This window comes from Rhinichthys klamathensis, unplaced genomic scaffold (assembly GCF_029890125.1).
Source record: "Rhinichthys klamathensis goyatoka isolate OS25496 unplaced genomic scaffold, OSU_Roscu_1.1 h1tg000566l_1, whole genome shotgun sequence".
Lineage (NCBI taxonomy): Eukaryota > Metazoa > Chordata > Actinopteri > Cypriniformes > Leuciscidae > Rhinichthys > Rhinichthys klamathensis.
In genome coordinates this window covers 250001-270658 of record NW_026607032.1, presented here as the reverse complement: position 1 = coordinate 270658, position 20658 = coordinate 250001, and the positions used below count along the sequence as shown (strand labels likewise).

At 43.3% G+C, this 20658-nt stretch overlaps 1 protein-coding gene across 4 annotated transcripts in view; it reads left to right on the top strand.

Moving 5' to 3' along the window:
• astn1 (astrotactin 1) overlaps positions 1-20658 on the top strand; it is a 267683-nt gene that overhangs the window by 126952 nt on the left and 120073 nt on the right. For all 4 annotated transcript variants that reach the window (XM_056239481.1, XM_056239480.1, XM_056239482.1 and 1 more), the window contains one exon: positions 143-270. In XM_056239481.1, coding sequence (XP_056095456.1) covers positions 143-270 — 128 coding nt within the window. The remainder of the gene's footprint in view (positions 1-142; positions 271-20658) is intronic.

Below are 20658 nucleotides of genomic sequence, written 5' to 3'. Positions count from 1 at the left end.
ATTATTTAGTAAAATATGTGTAAAATATAAATAAATAAAAATGTAATGGGCTTAAATGTATGCTTTATGTAATTGACAGATGACCCTTTAAACAATGAACTGTGTTTTGAGTGGATTTTCTCCTTTATCTTCTGCTATCTAGGCAAAAAAACTTTGCCCGTGGCATCGAGCAGCAGCTCCCGGATGGCATGGTGGTGGCGTCTGTGCCGACTGAATCCCAGTGTCATGAGGAGCTGTCCGACCCAGTGCCTGATCCAGAGTACCTCACTGGTAAGAACTTGTACATTTATGATCCATCACTCAATTTACTACATCAGCTTGTAGTCTTTAAGAAGCCACTGACAACCAAGACAAAAAATCTTCATTTTTAATGATTAATTTCATTACCTAATCAAGTCATTTTCTTAATCTATTGACAGCCCTATATTATTGTTTTGAGGTTTTAAAAGTAGTTCAAAAGGATGAAATGTGTAATCTGTTACCTTGTTCATTTGAGGAGCATTGTGTTGTTTGATGGTGTCTGCACTAGCAGTATTACATAAGCTGAGTGGCAATATCTTATTATAACTATTATAACTCCTTCACCGAGGTCACCGCATGAAACAACTGGCTAAAAGGCTTATCTCGTCAATCAATGACATGCTGAGTCATACCGTATAGACATCAAAGATATCTACATATTTTAACAGAATGCAGTTTTTTTTTTTTTTTTTTTTTTTAGATGTAAGTGTTCTTTTCTTGTCTAAGCATTTTGGGATGTTTTCCAAATTGGGCCCATGTTTGGTATTGGTTGTGTTTGGTTATGTCATAATAAGAGTGATGTGAGGATTGGTTTCTCTGTATTGTTGATCTTGCATTTGTTTAAGTATAAATCACTGATATAGTTCATGGGACTGAAACATTACCGAATACATATTTAGCACTTTTTCGAGTTGGGATAGTGTGCAGGTTTTCTGTTTACTAGTTTATATTGGGCTGTGATTATTGCCTTTGTCCTACGCACCTATTAAGTACTTGCAGGTGTGTTAGGTTAATTGTTCATTGGTTGGAAATTTGATTAAAAAAATTAACAAGAATGAAAAAAGAGGACACCTTTGAGCACAAATAGAAATATTTTATATGTATATGAAAATTTGATAAAATACTTTTTTCTTCAGTGTGAGAAAGACTCACATATGAGTAATACTGGATAAAATACATTGTTACTCCCACTGATCCTTTTGAATTTAAGACAAAAGTAATGTTTTTAATCTCATTTTATATGACAATATTAACTATATAAACAAATTGTAATTTTTGCCACTTTCCCCAAGTGTTGACAAAGCTTTGAAACAATTATATTAGTCTTACAGATTATAAATGTTTGTTCTGATTAAATAAGCCTCTTAATCTCGCCCTTGACCTTATAAATCCATAATAGTAACACTCTTCACTTGGATTGCCTGCTTAGCACGATCACAACAAAGCCATTCAGCATTTATAATGCTAAAACACATTTAATAAACCAGATACTGTAGTTTGGGTCCAGGCTTTGCTGCTATAGATGCACTTCAGAATAAGGCAACAGCCTCTCGCACGTTAATGCTTAATTAATTGTTTATTAAGAAAGAAAAAATATTCATAAATCGATCCTCTCATTTCAGATCAAGACGCATCACATTAATCTTCAGTGGTTGTGTGTGTTTGTGTGCATAAGTTATACGTTTTTGCAAACAGTTGACTGGTTCGCATTATCTTCTGCCAGATCAAGTGGATGATGAAGAGGCATAAAAATGGAGAGGGTATTAACAAAATCATTTTTTCAGGGGCTTCTGGATGCTGCTGCCTCTGTCAGGACTCATTAGCTGACCAATCTGACTCATTTCTGGAGCTCAGCGCAGTACAAGTATTCTGTGCGGCAGATCCTTATCCTATATACTGTGGGGGGGGTCAACTTTTATGCTCCCGTTAATGAGAAAGAAAAGGGGGAGAGGTGAAATCCTGTCATGTCAAATAAGGCTTCAGAATGCTGCATCTTTCATCATACTCTTTCCCTCTCGCTTTGGCTACCCATATCAGACTGCCAAAGAATGAAGGATTATAGTCCTTAAGGTCTGATGTAAAATTGACAGCAGGAAAGGCAAAACAAAATAGAAATCTTATGTGCTTGTTTATTTTTTTCTTCATCTGCCAGCCGTTGCCAGTTTCAGCATGTATCTTTTCTTGTATATCTTGTCATAAGTTCCCGATTAGATCTGAAGAATTCTATACTTTATGCATGGTTGAAAAATCTAGACTGATTTTCTACTTTAGATGTTCCTGGCATATATTAGACTTGTTACTAGGGCGTCAATCAATAAAATAAAATGGAATTACATAATATGCTGATTAAAAATGCAAATTGCATTAATCAGCACTTCATGAGAAAAGCTTACAAATGATAATTCAAAGACAGTAAAGAACGGAATAGACATTCACAAAAGTGACATAGTGAGTAGTTGTAAGTAAGCCCACTAATGGCAAGTTTGAAGAACCCAAGTGCAGTATTTATTTCATATCCAAAAACAAGATCAAACATAAAACAAAGGCATGGCAAAAACAGTAACATGGACTTGAAGCTTAACAATAGTGGTTACAGTGAAACAATACTTGACAAAACACATGGCAAACATTAGGGCTTTAAAGGGGAGATACCCAGTGAGCCAATGTATAGAAAAATAATAATGCTAATAACGCCATTTAGGCTTCTGGAGTCGTTTTTGTGTGAAAATGTTACTTCTGCATTTGAAAACCGCCAAACTGGGAGTGCGGTCAAAGTAAACAATAGGAAAGCAATGGATCACAATGACAGTTCAGACGCTGAGAAAATTGTAGCCTAAATGTTTACTCGTATGACGAACCTCATCGATATAATTATGAGCCTGCTATGTGGCCAAGAGAGCAGGGACAGGCCAGGATTAGACAAAACAACTGTCAGAGGAGACACATTGTGTTGTGGTGTGAGGAGAACGGGGCAGGTGTCTTTGTGAGACACCAGTGTTAGCTTAGAGATATATCCACGTTAGCCGACGATAGCCTACAGTATGTATAACACTATGCTCAGATTACAATATTGTACAGATTACAGGCAATAGCAAAGCTAGTATTTAGAGTCTAGACCCTTACCTGCATGTGTTGTGTATGTCAGCCATTAGGAGACAGTTTCTAGAGGAAGAGGGACTTTATAAAGGCTTTGAATGCCCCCATTTTGGTGACAATGAATAAAAAAATAATCACAATCACAACTGTCTTACTGTATAAAAACGTTTTATGTAGAAACAGCCAACACAAACTTTAAAGTGGTTTTGTACAGATTGAAAATGAATTATGCAACATAATATATTATATTTACTATAATAATACTTTTCGGCTGCAGACTAATAACAAACACACAAATGCATTACATTACAAGTTTATGTAAGATATGTCCATGAATTAAATTAAGACAAGGCACATTTTGTAAAACAGATGTACATAAGTGATCTCTGACGGATCCATGACCGTCATGTTTCCGCCGGCAGCCGAACCACATGCTGACGGCGGACCTGATTAAGGAGCTGGGACAGTGTGCACCGAAGGAACTGCTCCAGCCCGGAGTCTCACTTGGTTCTTGCTTCGGCATCCCATGTTGAACTCCATCATATCGCCGGGATTATAATCATCTGGTCTAAAGTGAACACTACACATTACCGCGTTTATCAAAGCGTATGCAGAAGTGAAGTCCCGTCTCTTACCCTGCACAAAACACACCCAGGCACGGAAAGATAGTAACGTCCTTTTTCTTGTTCGGAAACCTCTGGACTCAATGTACTGACAGGCCATAATTCACAATAATTTAACACGACGATGATTAATTGAAATACAATAACCACCGAAAACACACTGATTCACGACCGCTCCTACTGAATAGCAACCTAACCTTCTCTGCACTGAGCAAACGCAGAGCCCAGCAAACGACTCCCTCCCGTGACGTAATGTGACGCGATGTTGAAAAAAGGCGTTTTTTCAACACGGCCAAGGAAACTGTCACGTTTTCTACTAAATTTTGCCTCGTTTACACCAAGCAGTACGGTACGCAATTATTTCCGTTTCCATTGTCAAAAGTTGTGAATGATACCAAAATGCTGAACCGTACCGTACCGTATCACTTTTTCACTACCCTTCCGTTGGGTTACCTAGCACAGTGGTATGGTACCTAAAGGGTGGAGCTAGACTCACTGCAGAATGTTGATTGGTTGACAGAGAATCGTCACTTGCGCGTGCTACAAGGGGAATGACAACATAAGAAGCACCATTTTTTTAATACACAGTTGAAATATAATACTACTGATATTTATCATGAAATGTAGTTTTAAGAGTTTTTCAGGCGAGAATGTAGTTGTTTAAAGTTCCAATTTGTGGTTTATTTGTAAATATTTATGAAAATTTGATCCAGGTTGTGAGATCCATTCCAGGCGATCACCGGGCGCTCTGTGCTCATTTACCCCGCCTGGAACAACCTTTCCTCCGCTAGTCGTTCTGACGTTTGCCGCTGACTCTAAGTCTCTGTAGTGGTTAGAGATATAATTTGTCTTGTGTAGACCTAACGGGCGATCTTTGGTCTTGTGAATCTATCATTTGTTCCCTGGCCAATCGTTTTGGCTGAGGGCTAAGTGAAGTTTCATAACTTTATATATTTATGCTATTTAACTTTACCGTTGTAAGGTTAGACTAGAGCGCTGACTTTGTATGTGGCTAATTAGGGATGCCACAATTCTCAATATAATATTAAACCGTTCGGTATACGACATCCACGGTTCAATACGCACTTGTGAATTGCGGTTTTTCGGTTTTACGTTTAAATTATTTATGTGCGTTTTATTTCTCTCCGAATTGACTGTTTGTGTGTGCCTGTAACCAGGCCCCCCCACAGAAATGACTGGGCCCCTGAAAAGGTCCAGTGAATGGGCCCTCCCCAAATCTGCAATAGGCTACTCATATCATGCGTGTGCTCTCTCTCTCTCCAACATTAACACATACATTTAACTGAGAGAGACTTACTCAGCGATGGGGTCTATAGTTACACACACACACACACACACACACAGGGCTCTCAAGTGTCACGCATTGAGCATGACAGTCACTCATTTCGGTATTTTGTCACGCACTCCCGCCACATATTGTATTTCTCACGCGGAAAAACGATTTATAATAGAATTTGCCGCAGCGCCCAAAATGTCTCTGGCCGCGACGCTCTCAATTTGGCTCTCACCCAGCAGGAATCAAGCGCGTCTCCTCTGTGTTGTTAGTCGAGCTACACAAAAGCCAATCAGAAAATAGCACTATTGTATCTGGGTACGATTTAACGCAACAACCAATGAAAAAAAAAAGAAAATTGTCATGAAACAACCCCATTCCCACGACCTGTCCAATATCTAATGGTGTGTTCACACCGACCGCGTATTTAATTATTTGCGCGAGTAGATTACATACAAAGTCAATGCAAAGACGCGAATAGACGCATCATTCGCGCCGGGCGTTGCGAATGACGCAAATTGGGCGACGCGTTTGAACGTCTTCCACGCAAGTTGAAAATTTTTGAACTCGAGCGAATGTTCAAGCGTCTAACTAGACGCAATAGACGTGTATTTGACGCTCTATTCGCGTTCGGTGTGAACACACACCATAAGGCTGCCACTTTGTAGAAGCAAATTCCATCCTATCTTCGATATGTTGTAGTAGTTTTAGCTGGACGGTGCACATGACAACTGCTGTAAATGACAAGAAATATTCTCTCAGTCCTCGCGCATCTGATAAGGCCTCATTAGATAATTTACAGGACGATTTTAGGCAATCGATTGCTTCAATCACACTGGGGAGACTTACTTTTTCTTTTACTGTCTATGGTCTTACCGTGTCAATTCGCGCACTCCATCGTGTCACTCACTTGTGCTGCTGACCGCGAACTGGCGCGAACTCGCGAAGCACTGGCGTTTTGACTTACGTACAACAAAATAGCCTACTCAGACCATTTTCAGGAGAGGGGTGTTTCATTATGACACAGGCTACATTTTACTCAAGCAACATTAAATAAAATGGAATTTTTTCTCACTTTCAACAATAAATGGTGCTATTTTGGTTAAAAATTAAATATGGTAACCTTTGCTTATATTTAGGATGAACATAATTATTGCTGGACTGCATGGGCCCCCCCTAGCGGCTGGGCCCCAGAAAACGTTCCCCTTTATCCCCCCTTATGGACGGCCCTGCCTATAACGAGCTGAGATGAGGAAACTCCTGCCCGCGACGGCCGCGAGTAAGGGGTGCGTGCGCGGCTTAACCATCATTCCACACTTTAACATGGCGAGCGGCAGTGAAGTGAGGCTACAGTACGAGGAAGCGCCGGCGTCTTTCAAATCCGTGGTGTGGGGACATTTCGGTTTTGCCGTTGAGTATAATACCGAGGAAGGAAAAAAACGGTAAACAAATAAATGACTGTGTGCAAGCATTGTTTTACACGTGTAGCCTACTCAAACGGAAACCTCAAAATACAGGAATAGATAGCTGACCTAAGTGAAATTGCACTTTACATTCTGAATGAAGGACACTGTAGCTACTGGATTACTGTTAAGTTTAATTAAGATGGTTTATTTATGTTTACTGAAGTGCAAGTATGTTTATTTGAAATGGTCAATTTATGTTTACCAACTTCACATGTATGTTTATTTTTAAAATGTAGAAATTTATGTGTTCCCCAGTTTGTACATGGGCTACCAGCAGCTGTGAAATGTCAGTGTTAATTTTATATTATACTACACACTAGGAACTAGTGGACTTTTCTTAGCTTTTAAGTAAAATAAAGGAGTATTGCAATAAATAGTTTTTATTTTTTTCTCCTTAACCTCTTACTGTTCCTATTGGCTAAGCATAGAATAACGACTCGGTTACTGACGTAACCACGGTTCCCTGAGAGGAGGGAACGAGTATTGCGTAAGTAGCTTACGCTATGGGAAAACTCCTTTTCTCGAGAAATATTGAAGTCTTTATGTAAAACGCATTGCAGCTGCACAGCATACAGCAATGAGCGAGGCAGCTCGGTCATTGGCTGTGCTGCGGCAACTGCACGAACCTATGACGAGGCGACTCTGAACCCGCTTCCAATGAGCGTCCTTCGAGCCCGCCAAGATGGGCGTGGCCAAGGGCTATATATTGGGCGCCCCGTCGTCTGAGTTCTTTAGGTTCAATCGACTGAAGCGAACTGACCAAGCACAAGCACGGCAGCTTACGCAATACTCGTTCCCTCCTCTCAGGGAACCGAGGTTACGTTAGTAACCGAGTCGTTCCCTTTCGAGAGGTTCCTCCTATTGCGTAAGTAGCTTACGCTATGGAAACACCATGTAAAACGCCGTGCGTGCTGACTTCGCTCTATTAAGCCGGAGGCAGATGCCTGAGCCTTTAAGCAAAGTAATTATCCAACGAGCCGGCCGAAGGCAGGCTTTATAAGGGACAATGTGGAACGGCCCAATGGGCGTCCAGAGAAACCCACAAGCACATTTTTATGTACTGATATGCATGAAAAATCCTCTAAGTCAGCCAGAGACGGACCCTATAAGGGAGGAGATAATGTTCAGCATGTACACACTCCAGCCTATGCATAGCTAGACCGACAGTATGTTGGAGTGCAATGAGGGGACCTGTAGGTTATAAAACCTGATAAATGTTGACGGTGAGGCCCAGCCTGCTGCCGCACAAATATCTTGAATGGGTATCCCACTCAACCACGCCCACGAGGAGGCCATGCCTCTCGTAGAGTGAGCTCTGATGCCCAAGGGGCACTGAAGGCCCTTGGCTTCATAAGCCAGCACTATAGCATCAACTATCCAGCGCGATATTCTCTGCTTTGAAACAGCGAGACCTTTGGTGCGGCCGCCAAAGCATACGAACAATTGCTCTGTCTGTCTGAACAGGGTAGAACGTTCCAAATATACTCTGAGCGCCCTGACCGGGCAGAGTAAATTAGCGTCGCTTTCGTCCGCTGGAGACGATAGCGCGGCCAAATATATCACCTGTGCTCTGAAGGGTGTAGAGAGCACCTTAGGAATATACCCGTGTTTTGGCCTGAGGACAACTCTGCTGTCGTTAGGTCCAAACTCCAGGCAGGTAGCGCTTGATGACAGCGCGTGCAGGTCGCCCACTCTTTTGACCGAGGCGAGAGCCAGCAAGAGAGCAGTTTTGAGCGAGAGCTGTTTAAGGTGCACAGTTCGGAGGGGTTCGAACGGGGCACTTTTGAGTGCGTCCAGGACCGTGGCCAGGTCCCAGATCGGCACTGAGGGGGGGCGTGGGGGGTTTATCCTCCTGGCGCCCCTCAGGAAACGAACAACTAGGTAGTTTTTCCCTAGTGTGCGTCCTTCTACAGGGTCGTGTGATGCCGCTATGGCAGCCACATATACTTTGAGCGTGGAGGGGGTGCGGCCTGCCTCCAACAGCTCTTGTAAGAAAACGAGCACACTCGGTACTTCGCATGTCTCAGGGTTCAGGTTCCTGGATTTACACCAGTCACTGAACACCTTCCATTTCTGGGCATATAAGCACCTCGTAGAGGGCGCTCGCGCCTCAGTGATGGTTCTCAACACTCCACTGGGGAGGTTCCTGGGAACCCGTTGAGGGGCCATGCATGGAGGGCCCACAGATCGGGGCGGGGATGGAGGATCATCCCGTTGGCCTGCCTGAGGAGGTCCAGCCTCAGCGGAATCGGCCATGGAGCAGATTGCATCATCTGCATCAGTTCTGGAAACCACGTCTGGTTCTTCCAGAGTGGGGCTACCAGGAGTACTGCACATTTCTCCTCCCTGATCCGACTGATGACCTGAGGTAGCATCGCGACCGGAGGGAAGGCATACAGCGGGCGGCTCGGCCAGATTTGGGCGAGCGCGTCTGTGCTCTTTGAAAAGAAGAGAGGGCAGTGCGCATTTTCCTTGGAGGCAAAGAGGTCGACCTCTGCTCTGCCAAAGGTTTGCCATAACCACTGAATCGTCAGGGGGTGGAAAGACCATTCTCCTGGGAGAACTTTGTCTCTGGACAGCATGTCCGCTCCCTGGTTCAGAACACCTAGCACATGCGCTGCTCTCAGCGAGCGCAGGTTGCGCTGGGACCATAGGAGGAGCCACCTGGCCATCGAGTGCAGGGAGCTCGATCTGAGTCCACCCTGACGATTTATATACAAGACCACCGTCATGTTGTCCGTTCGGACTAGGACATGCTCGTCCTTCAGGTACGGAAGCAGGGCTCTGAGAGCCAAAGCGACCGCTTTCAATTCCAGACAGTTTATATGTAGGTGCTTCTCCGGGTTTGACCACAAGCCGGAGACAGGCCTGCCCTCGTAAAGGGCCCCCCCAACCTATTTTGGAGGCATCTGTCGTGATCATTTTTCTCCTTGTATTCACGCCCAAACTCACAACGGACTGATACCAGTCGACAGCTTTCCAGGGCGTCAGGGCTTTTACGCAGCCGTGATTTGCTCTGATTAAAAAGTGGCCCGAGCGCCACGCATGAGTGGGGACACGGCTTTTGAGCCAGTGTTGGAGAGGACGCATGTGCAACAAACCTAGCTGGATTACAGCTGATGCCGAGGCCATGAGACCGAGCATCCTTTGAAATCGCTTGACGGGGGCGCGCGCGCCCGCTCTGAACGATGTTGCAAGGCGCCGGATAGTGAGCGCGCGCTCTGATGAGAGGCGCGCCTTCATCTGCACTGAGTCCAGCACTATTCCCAGAAAAGAAATATTCTGGCTGGGGGATAGCATGCTCTTCGCAAAATTGATTCTTAAACCCAGGCATTTTAGATGACTGATAATCCAAGACCTGTGTGTCACTAACTGGCTCTCTGATTGTGCTAGGACTAGCCAATCGTCGAGATAATTTAGTATTCGCACTCCCCGCTGCCTCAGGGGGGAAAGTGCTGCATCCATACATTTCGTGAATGTACGGGGTGCCAGTGACAGGCCGAATGGTAGTACTGTGTACTGGTATGACTGTCCCTCGAAAGCGAATCTCAGAAAAGGCCTGTGATGAGGCGCTATCGAAATGTGAAAGTAAGTGTCTTTCAGATCCACTGATAGAAACCAATCCCCCGGGCGAACTTGCGCAGGATATGCTTGGTTGTTAACATTCTGAACGAGCGAATCATTAAAGCTTTGTTCAGATGTCTGAGATCTAGAATGGGGCGGAGACCACCATCCTTCTTCGGGACGAGAAAATATCGACTGTAAAAACCTGCCTCGCTCATAGAGGGAGGGACTGTTTCTATAGCGCCTTTCTCTATCAGTTTGAGCACCTCGGTGCGTAGAACATGTGAAACATCTTTTCTCACTTTCGTCTCGACCACTGCTGTGAAGCGGGACAGTCTGCGAGCGAATTAAAGCGAGTAACCGTGTTTTATTATGTTCAAAACCCATTTCGGCATGCCGGGGATATTTTCCCAAGCTTTCGCTCGCACAGATATGGGCTGAATGCTGGCTGGGGGCGTGTCGCAGTGACGTATGGCTCCCGCGGGCAAATCACCTTGTGCTAATACCGAGCTTACAGCTCTCAGAGGCGCGGGCGCGCGCTGAGCAGCTTTGTTGAATGCCGAGTGCAGGGGTGCGTGTGAGATTACAGGCACGCTCACCATAAAACTCACAGTGTGAGATGGGGAAATGTTTAAGACTGTATGGACAGTGCTTATGAGTGGGGGTGCATAGACTGTGGTAGGCACGCGCGCCACTTTCATAAAACTTCCCGCTCGTGGCGGGAGGATTTTGGCCATATAAACAGTGTTTGTGAGTTGGGGTGCGTGCATAACAGCGGGCACACGCGCTACTCTTATAGAATTTCCCGCTTTTACTGGGGAAGTGTTTATAACTGTGGGAACAGTGCTTATGTGTAGTGGTGCATACGTGACAGTTGGCACACAATCTACATTTATGGGGCGTCCAGCCTGAGCTGGGAAAGCATTTGGCACTGCTTTGACAGTTTTGAAATGTGGGAATGCGCACTTTGGTGTGGACACGTGACCCTTTAATGACACAGGCAGAAAATGGCTCTTTATGTGATTTCTGTGTAGCCGTAAAAACGGCGTTTGTTTGCAGGTGAGCGAGCTGTGTGGCTGGCACATTGGCTGCTGTACAGACATTTCCAGCCGCCTGTAAGGGGACTGGGTAATGTTTTAAACGTTTTGGAGAGAACAATCCGGCTTTTGCGAGACACGCGCTCTCCCTTTTTCTCCCTGTAGCTAGGAGGACTTACGAGGCTCTGGGTTCAGCACAATCTTGGGCCGAGGTCCCCGTCGCTCGGGCGGTTGCTTCCTGTTGGCAGAGCGCGAGCGGCGTCGAAAGTCAGTTTCAGGTCTGGGCTGAGAGACGGGAGGCGCCGTCTTAGCTCGCTGCTGCTGAGGCGGCCTTTGGCGGCTCTGCGATGAGCTAGATCGCTTGGGCAGGAAGTGACGCATAGCCTGCGAATCCTTACGGGCTTCGGTGAAGCGCTCAGCAAACTCCTTCACTGCTGGTCCGAACAGGCCGCTTTGGGAGATAGGCGCGTCGAGGAATGACGCCTTATCTGCATCCTTCATCTCTGTTAGCGTCAGCCACAGATGGCGCTCAAGGACAGTTAAGTTAGCCATAGCACGGCCGATGGATTGGGCGGTGGCTTTTGTGGCTCGCAGTGCTATGTCGGTGGCGCTGCGCAGGTCCTTGAATGCCTCAGGATCAGGTCCAGACTCGTCCATACTGCGGAGAAGTTTAGCTTGAAACACCTGGAGGACAGCCATAGAGTGAAGCGCTGATGCAGCTTGGCCGGCGGCGGCGTATGCGCGACCGGCGAGAGCTGAAGTAGACCGGAAAGGCTTCGAGGGATGAGAAGCTTTGGCTTTCCATCCAGCGTTGGAGGGTGGACACAGGTGATTGGCCACAGCCTCCTCGAGGGGCGGAGTCCCCTCATAGCCTCTTTCTTTCGCGCCGTCCACAGAGGAGAGCGACAAAGAAAAGAAGGCTTCAGGCGAGCGGAGTGCGGGGCTTTCCACGACTTCGTGAGTTAGTCGTGAACTTCCGGGAAGAAAGGGGAGGGCCTTTGCCGAGGGGCCTGTCGGCGCCCCTGCAGGAACCACTCGTCCAGTCGGCTGCGGGCGGGTTCTTCCGGGGAAGACCAATCGAGCCCGAGGTCTTCCACGGCCTTAGATAGGATGCGGACGATCTCCGAGTCCATGCTGGAGCCCACGCTCGTGCCCGCTAATGTCGATGGCGCGGGGTCGAAGGACGAGCCCGGCCAGTCGTCGGATGCAGGATCACAGGAAAGGCTGTCATCCTTGTCGTCGTCATCCCCTGACGCGCCAAACGAGACGAGACCCATCGCTCCGCTGGAGGGGTGCTGGTCCGCCTGTGTGAACTGGACTGGCGGCGGGGAGTCTTCGGGTGGTGGTGAAGCACGCGGGGATTGGCCCGGCGTGACATCACTGTAAACCGCGTGCTCTGGCGGCCTCTGTGAGCGGCGCTTCTTCTTGCGCGGCTCGACCAGAGGGGATGGTAGCACGGTGGAAGTGGGCTCTTTCGCGGTGAAAACGGCGAAGCGAGCGCGCAGCTCGGTGAGGCCCAGGGTGTCACACTCGGGACATCCGCCTCGAGTAAGGGCAGCCTCTGCGTGGTCCGGTCCCAAGCAGCGGGTGCAAATGATGTGACGATCCCCGTCCTGAAGAGGGCCTCGACACGAGGCGCAGGAAGGCATTTGAAACAACGCCTTGAATTTGCTCTTTTAGAAAAGTGTCGCGGGGGCGAACACTGTAAAGCTTTGAAAGGATATAAAGGTGAAGCGTGCCGGATGGCTTAGCAGAAGGCGGTCGAAGGCGGCTGAAGGCGTCGGCGTCCTCGAAGCAGTCCTGCTGTAGGCTTGTCGACGGCGGCGGCGAAAAGACTCCAAGAAATCCGGAGGATCCAGCGAAGAGAAGGTCTTTGCTGAAGGAGATTAAATCTAAAGAACTCAGACGACGGGGCGCCCAATATATAGCCCTTGGCCACGCCCATCTTGGCGGGCTCTGACGCGCGCGGGCGCGAAGCACGCTCATTGGAAGCGGGTTCAGAGTCGCCCCGTCATAGGTTCGTGCAGTTGCCGCAGCACAGCCAATGACCGAGCTGCCTCGCTCATTGCTGTATGCTGTGCAGCTGCAATGTGTTTTACATAAAGACTTCAATATTTCTCGAGAAAAGGAGTTTTCCCATAGCGTAAGCTACTTACGCAATAGGAGGAACCTCTCGAAAGGGAACAAAAAAAAACACTCTTATGTGTCAAGCCATCAGAACCGAACCGAACCGAAAACCGTGGTTAAAAAACCGAGGTATGTATTGAACCGTGGGCTAACTGTATTGTTGCATCCCTATGGCTAATATTGATCAAAACTTAAATTGAACAAAAAGAGACTGGGTTGAGTTTTGTCATTTTTTATTTTATTACAGTGAAGATGATCACTGTAATGTTGTTTACTGCAACATTTGTTGTTTAGTACAAATGCACACATTGCCTGGACCATATAATATGTTTAATATTTTTTTATTTTAATTTAAACGAAAAGAGGCAGGGTTGAGTTTTATATTTCGTTTTGTTATAAATAGGCTAACATTATGCATGCAGTGAATATAATCAATACGCGTTGCTTGAACCACATTTGTGTGACTATAATGTTTAAGATTTCTTTAAATGAAAACAAAAAGAGGCAGAGTGGTGTTTTATAACATAGTTCGTTTTATTGTTGCCTAAAATGTACATACAGAGATATGTACAAGAGAGCGAGTTGAGTGACGCTTTCAAGAACGCTGTTGTTCCATTTGCAGAATTACCAGACTCGCGTCCTCGGGAGTCATTCTCCTGAACTTTGCATACTTGGTATTGAGAAATGCCTAATGTCGGCGCTTGTCTTCTTGTGACAAACAGCCACATGCCGAGAAGCAAGAACAAGATCTGCTGTATGTCATACATTGTTGTTTACTATGTTGCTTTCTTCTTCGCGCGAAAATGACGTCGATCGCTTCTTTCCGGCATAAGCTACACCACGCCTATCAAGTAAGGGTAGCCTACTCTTGTTGGTGGAAACGCAAGCCAGATCAGGGTTTACCGTCCTGAATCATACTTTACTGGACTGTACCGTACCGTACCGTACCGCTCAGTGGAAATGAGCCATTTGTGCCCTTATGTCTTGCAAAACAATTTTAAATCCTGCATTAACTTTTCATATGGTATTTTCATACAAGGTTATATATTAATTTTGAAAAAATAAAAAACTGCAAAAGACTAATGACTAGACAAGGGACACCTGTGAACAATCAAGACAATCATCCAATGACAACATGACACATTCACATGGGGAACACATGGCAGGATCACATGAGTATAACAGGGGATCACATGACAGACATGAAACAAGAACATGAAACAAAACCAAAACGTGACAGTAGTCAATAATATGTATGTTTCTTTTTTATTGAACAAGCCTGTCAGTGGCCTATAGTCAACAAACAACCATTTGCTATTGATTATCAGCTGAGTTTAGGCAGACAGTGTTTTGGCCAGCATATTTTTCAGTAGTACTTCAAAACTTTCATTGCTCTGAAATGTTGCTCGTACAAAAAAAATAAAAATGTATAGGTACATTACGTTACATTACGTACAATTATGTTAATCATTTTGCTTTTATTAATTATTTTTAAATTAAGATGTACTTAGTGACAGGTAAGATTAACACAAGCAATAACAATTTGACAAGGAGATGATGGAATAATAAACCTTTTTTTAGTAACTTCTTAAAATAACTTAACTAAGAAGACTTAATAAGTTCACTTAACTTAATAACTGTAACCTAATATGAAAGTATAAGTACAAGTCTTGATATCTGACAAAACTTTCCTTCTCAAGTGAATTTATCTTGATTTAGGAATGTTTAATGGAAAAATTACAAAAAATTATTTATTTATTTTTACATTTTTGCAGAGGAAGCAGCATGAATAAATGTATTATTTTTTTAAACACATTTTTAATTGTAGTAAATGAACACTTTAAACTGCTAGTCCTAGAGTAACACAGCTAGTTTTGACCTGTGCTAAAATTAAAGAAGAAATGGCTGGCATTTATCACGTTTTACAGCAATTTTATTATGGTCAACTTGATTCCCCAACCACCATTCAACTCCAATTTGTAATCCAGTCTAAAGGTCATAAGTGTATGAAATGGTCTGGTGTGGGTCTGTAATTTTGCCTGAGCTACTGGAGGGTGCAGGTGCTTTCGCTCAAAGGAACAATGGTTGACATAGCTGGTCTTCAGACCTAATCGTCATGGCATCAGGTGAGACTTATGAGAGGTCATATTGGATTCTTGCTGGAAGATTAAAATGGGTAATCTGGAAGAGTCATCCTCTGTCAGTCATGCTTGAGGCCTTGGCTATGAAGACAGAGGTTATTTATCTATTACAGTGTGACGTGCTGCAGGCCTGGAAGGGAGGCATATGAAGCAGGTGGTTCAGCATGAAACACTCCAACCTTTCACACTCACCCCCCCTGCACCTGATGCTCTCCAAGAACCTCTATTGCAAGAACTGCAAATTATTCCTAATACACGATTCATTAGTCATATTAGACACCTGTGTGTCATTCAGACTTTTAATTACAACCATAGAAAGCTCTTCGGAGTCCACATCTTGAGTCATCTCACCATCACCACCATTCATTCAAGTCAAGTAAAGCTCTTTTTGTTGTCATACGTGATTTTTTTGTACTTTATGAGGCTGTTACAGTAAATTTAAATATATAGCAAATGGGAATTGAAAAGAAGGACAGAATAAGGCATGGTAACAAAGTTGTTTCAAACCTGTGTGACTCTTTATTCTGGGGAACACAAAAGAAGATATTTTGGAGAATGTTTCAAGGAAAGTCCATACCAGATTGAAATGACATGAGGGTGAGTAAAAAATGACAGAATTTTAGTTTTTGGGTGAACTTTTCCTTTAAGTTCTACTGTACTAATGATATGAAAACAGTTGTCTTAAACATTTGCAAATGGATGCTTCTGGTTGGTTAATACACACTATCATTCAAAAGTAGTAATATATGCGGTAAATCACAGGACTTCATGTATCCCTTTTTTTTGTACCTAGTCTAACAGTAGCTATGTTCCCATCAACTGTTTTTTTTAATGAGATTGTTGGTTAATGAGATCATTTTAAAAATGTGCATAAAAAATGTATGTGCTCAACTGAGGTGGATAATTTTTTTATCCGATTCGAAGACATGCACATAAACTACGATGGAAACACATTTACTGAATAAATCCCTGGATGCTCAACAAACCTTGCATCAGCAAGGATGTGATTGGATAACTGGACTAACCAGCGGACCAATTTTATTGCAGACCGTCTTAAATGTTGGTTTGGTCATTCTGAAATACCTGAGCCAAAGTCTGTTGGGTATTATTACCTCCCAGAACTGTCACATGATTGCAACGCAACGCAAGATAACATGGCAGCGTTTATTGCGTTTCGTCTGCGTGCTCTGAGGTGAAAGTAATTTGTCGATGTATGAAAAAAGAGCCACAGTGGCTTCCCCCAACTGCAGCAACTTCCATTTTAATACAGATATGTTGTGCCAATTTCCTAGGAAGTGACAATTTTGTTCTCTTGAACACATGGGATGGAAACGGTGCTTTACTTGCAAATTTTTTATGCAATATTCCAATTTGCATCTTTGGATGGAAACATAGCTAGTGACGTTTTAAATGAAATGTTTTTTTCTTGTTGCTCATTGTAACTTTGTTGCAATATTCTTTGCGGCAGCATTTGAGAAGTGGGGTAAAAAATGTTTAAACTCCTGTTTTAAGAAAAGCTTTTGTTTCTCGCCCATGCCCTTAATACATCATCGCTGTGTTTTTCCCTCGACTGTCTCGAGGCGTAAGTTCTGAAACTCACCTGAGGTTAAATTAGTCACTAGCTCAGGTAATTGGGTACGGTATGGGCAAGTGGCACGTACCCGAGCAGTCGTTGAAGTTGTCAGGCCTCTGCCACCCTCCCTTGCTGATTTGGGCAAGTTGGTGCGACGGTCAGTGTATTTGTCACTATGTCAGCACTCCTGGAGCCGTTCCTCCCAACCCTCTCAGGGCAATGCATTCATCTTTCTATTCATCTCTGGGTTGGAAGTCATTCATCACAGGACCGGAGGACTCCATCAATTATTCCAATGGGAAAGGAAGAAGGCAGAGAAGCTTTGAAAGGCAAATACATCTTGATTTAATTGGAATGCAGGTAGAAAGCACATTGGCACTAAGCAGATTTCCTGCTGAAAGAAAGAAAGGAGGGAAATCATCTCTGCCTCCTGATGCATATGGTGGGTGCATTGAGGGTGGGGGTGTCCGGGTTAAGCAACACTTGTCTTTGTGACATACAATTCGCCTGGGGATTCTTTCAAAGGTGCACGCACGCCGGCACAGTTTCATGGCAATCGAAATGAAAATGCTAAAATAATTCAGTTCAAAACACACATTACATGATGCAAAAACACCACAGGTGCTTCAGCCGGCTGGGCAGGTACTGGGCGGTGAGCGAAGGATGAATAGATACCATTGATCATCAAACACAAAGGAGGCTGCAGAGAGTTGACTGAAATGGCTGACACATGGATTTCTCACCGCTTCTTAAGAATTAGCTGTGCTTGGGCAATCTCCCGAATTCAGCTCTTGAAGTCAGCACAGAAGTGACAAGGTCCAGATTTAATCGGATGGATCCAATCAAGTTAGGCCTTTGTGGATGCTCTGCAGTGGGAGTTCCTGTAATCCCAAAGAATGGCCTGGCAGGATCGATGAGCTGGAGATTTCCTGTTTCATGTTTGGATCTTCTTTCATCACCGCTCATGTGTGCAGATACCACCTTGCAGTTTCAGTCCATGTGGTTTTCTAGTCGCTACACAGGAAGAAGTGGAACAGATAAGTATCTACAGTGCTTTTTAATGCTTGGCAGTATGTTATTTCTGCTTGAGTTCTATAATGGACAGTTTTGCTGTCTAGCAGAAGGAGTGTGTGAGTTGATATGTGACCTTGCGGTGAATTTTAAAACTTGGTTTGCATCTTCTGTAATTTAATACTCTGTGTGCTTGTTATTTTGTAATCTGTTATCGCTGGTATATCTCTAGTGTGTTTGAAGGTTGTGCACAATTCAGAGTTGAAGAATTGGCTCCCTTTCTATTCGTGAATTGGAATTTGAATGTCAAGTATATACAGAATTCAAAGAAATTCAACTAAGGTAATGCATTCTTGGAACTGAAGGGTTCTTATACACTACCGTTCAAAAGTTGTTTGGGGTCGGTAAGATTAAAAAAAAAATGTTTTAGAAAGTCTCTCATGCTCATCTATCTATCTATCTATCTATCTATCTATCTATCTATCTATCTATCTATCTATCTATCTATCTATCTATCTATCTATCTATCTATCTATCTCTCCATCTATCTATCTCTCCATCTATCTCTCAATCTATCCATCTATCTCTCCATCTATCTATCTATCTATCTATCTATCTATCTATCTATCTATCTATCTATCTATCTATCTATCTATCTATCTATCTATCTATCTATCTATCTATCTATCTATCTATCTATCTATCTATCTATCTATCTATCTATCTATCTATCTATCTATCTATCTATCTATCTATCTATCTATCTCTATATCTATCTCTATATCTATCTCTCTATCTCCGTCCGTCCATATATCTGCCTGTCTGTCTGATTCATAAAAGACCAGTCAAAGAAAACTCCCTGCAGGAGTCTGAGACCAAACCACATCTGTATTTTGAGCTGAAAGCACATCTTTAATAAATAATGATTCAGACTTACATCTCCTTTAAATGAGATGCATGATTACATTAAACAGCTTAGCATGAGTTGATTTATTTGCTTAATTGCTGTACAGTCTGTAAATTTTTCAATAAACTACATTATAAAATACCTCCCAGTAAAAATAAATAAATTTAAAACTCTAATGACTTCCAAGGCTGGTTGAGTATTTGTTTATTGTAGCCTCAGTATACAGAACACGGTTCATGTTTATTCTTGTTATGACAGGTGCTCCTTTAGGAGGTTTTCTTCGCATTGGGAAACTTCACATGCTATCTATACTTTATTAGATCTGTCAGTAATTTGAATTGGAAGAGGAGGTCAAACCTTCAGGGGATCATTTCCAGTCAGTCCCCAAACCAGCGTGGCATCAGCAAAGCAATCTTTTTATACATTAGCTTAGCTGCTCAGTAGTCTTACAGTCTTCTACCGTCATGAATTGTGTTTTTGCTCTGGTTATCTATAAATTTGTTTTTCCGGTATTCCTCCCAGGTAAACATTGAGTCTTTGCATTTGTTTACACAGTTTATTGCAGAAATAGGACATACAATAAATTACATTACTGTATTTTGATTATTTCACACTACATTCAAGAATAAAAAGGTGTTAAAAGCTTGCCTTTAACTTTATCTCTAGTTAAGCACTAACTTTTAACATCTCAACAAAAAAAAAACATGGAAGTTTCCATGTCTGACACTATTTTCATTTTGGCTAAGACTTTTTTCAGAAGCTTTTTGACAGATATTTAATTCTCTGCTTTCAAGTAGAAAGCACACAGAGCCTCGCTGTGGATGTTTAATTCCTATATAATGTCAGAATATATAATTTTTTCATCTTTGTTTATTTATTGTTTATGCATTTCAACGACAGCATGTTGTGTGAGTTTTGTTGTTTGTTTAGTCTGCTGCATCTGTCAATTATTAATATACAAATGTGGAATTTCTTGTAACGGTGCAGTTGTCGAACGCCAAGCAAATTATACCCTTCTCTAATTGTTCAGTTCAAATTCAAAATGAATTGGAGGGTGAAACAGCTTTCTCTGTTCCACACGTCTTCTCTGTAATTGAGAAAGCGTTCTTCACAATCTGACTTTTGACTTTCTTCACATATGGGGGCCCATTTGTAGAGAAAAAAAATATTGTGCAGTTGCTAAGGCAATGTGACATTTGTGTCCCTCTTATTATACCAGCTTGTGTAACAAACAGAGTTGAGCAGTTAACAAACATCACTGATAAGTATTCTATAATTATGCAACTGGATCCAGTTATGCGTGAACAAATGTACAAACTTAAACAAACCTGTCTGGTGCTAATTGCCTCTCCTAATAAATAAATAATCTTTTTCGCATTTTTTGTGGATGGAATTAAGCGTATACAGTACACGCATATACACAGATTTATTTGAACCATCTACACAACTTATGTGGTTTTACTATATCCAAGTCTAAAATGTTTTCAACACCAGTGTGGAATGAATCCATAATTTCAGTTGAGAACAGAACTCAAAGTGGCATACACAGAGAGAGAGAAAAAGAGAAGAAGAAGCCTCATTAAAATTCAATTTTGGGCGTAGTCCTCAATGGTAATCACATTTGGGGTTTAATTTATTCTTTGACACTGATTAATTGCATAGAATTGCTGGAGCCATTTCCTGCTGTAAACGTCAATTAATTAGCCGACAACATTAGATGTGATAATTAATACAGTGGGTGCCACAGCATGGGCACTGGATCCTTCACGGGTGGCCCTTCAGATGCCTGTGGCCGATG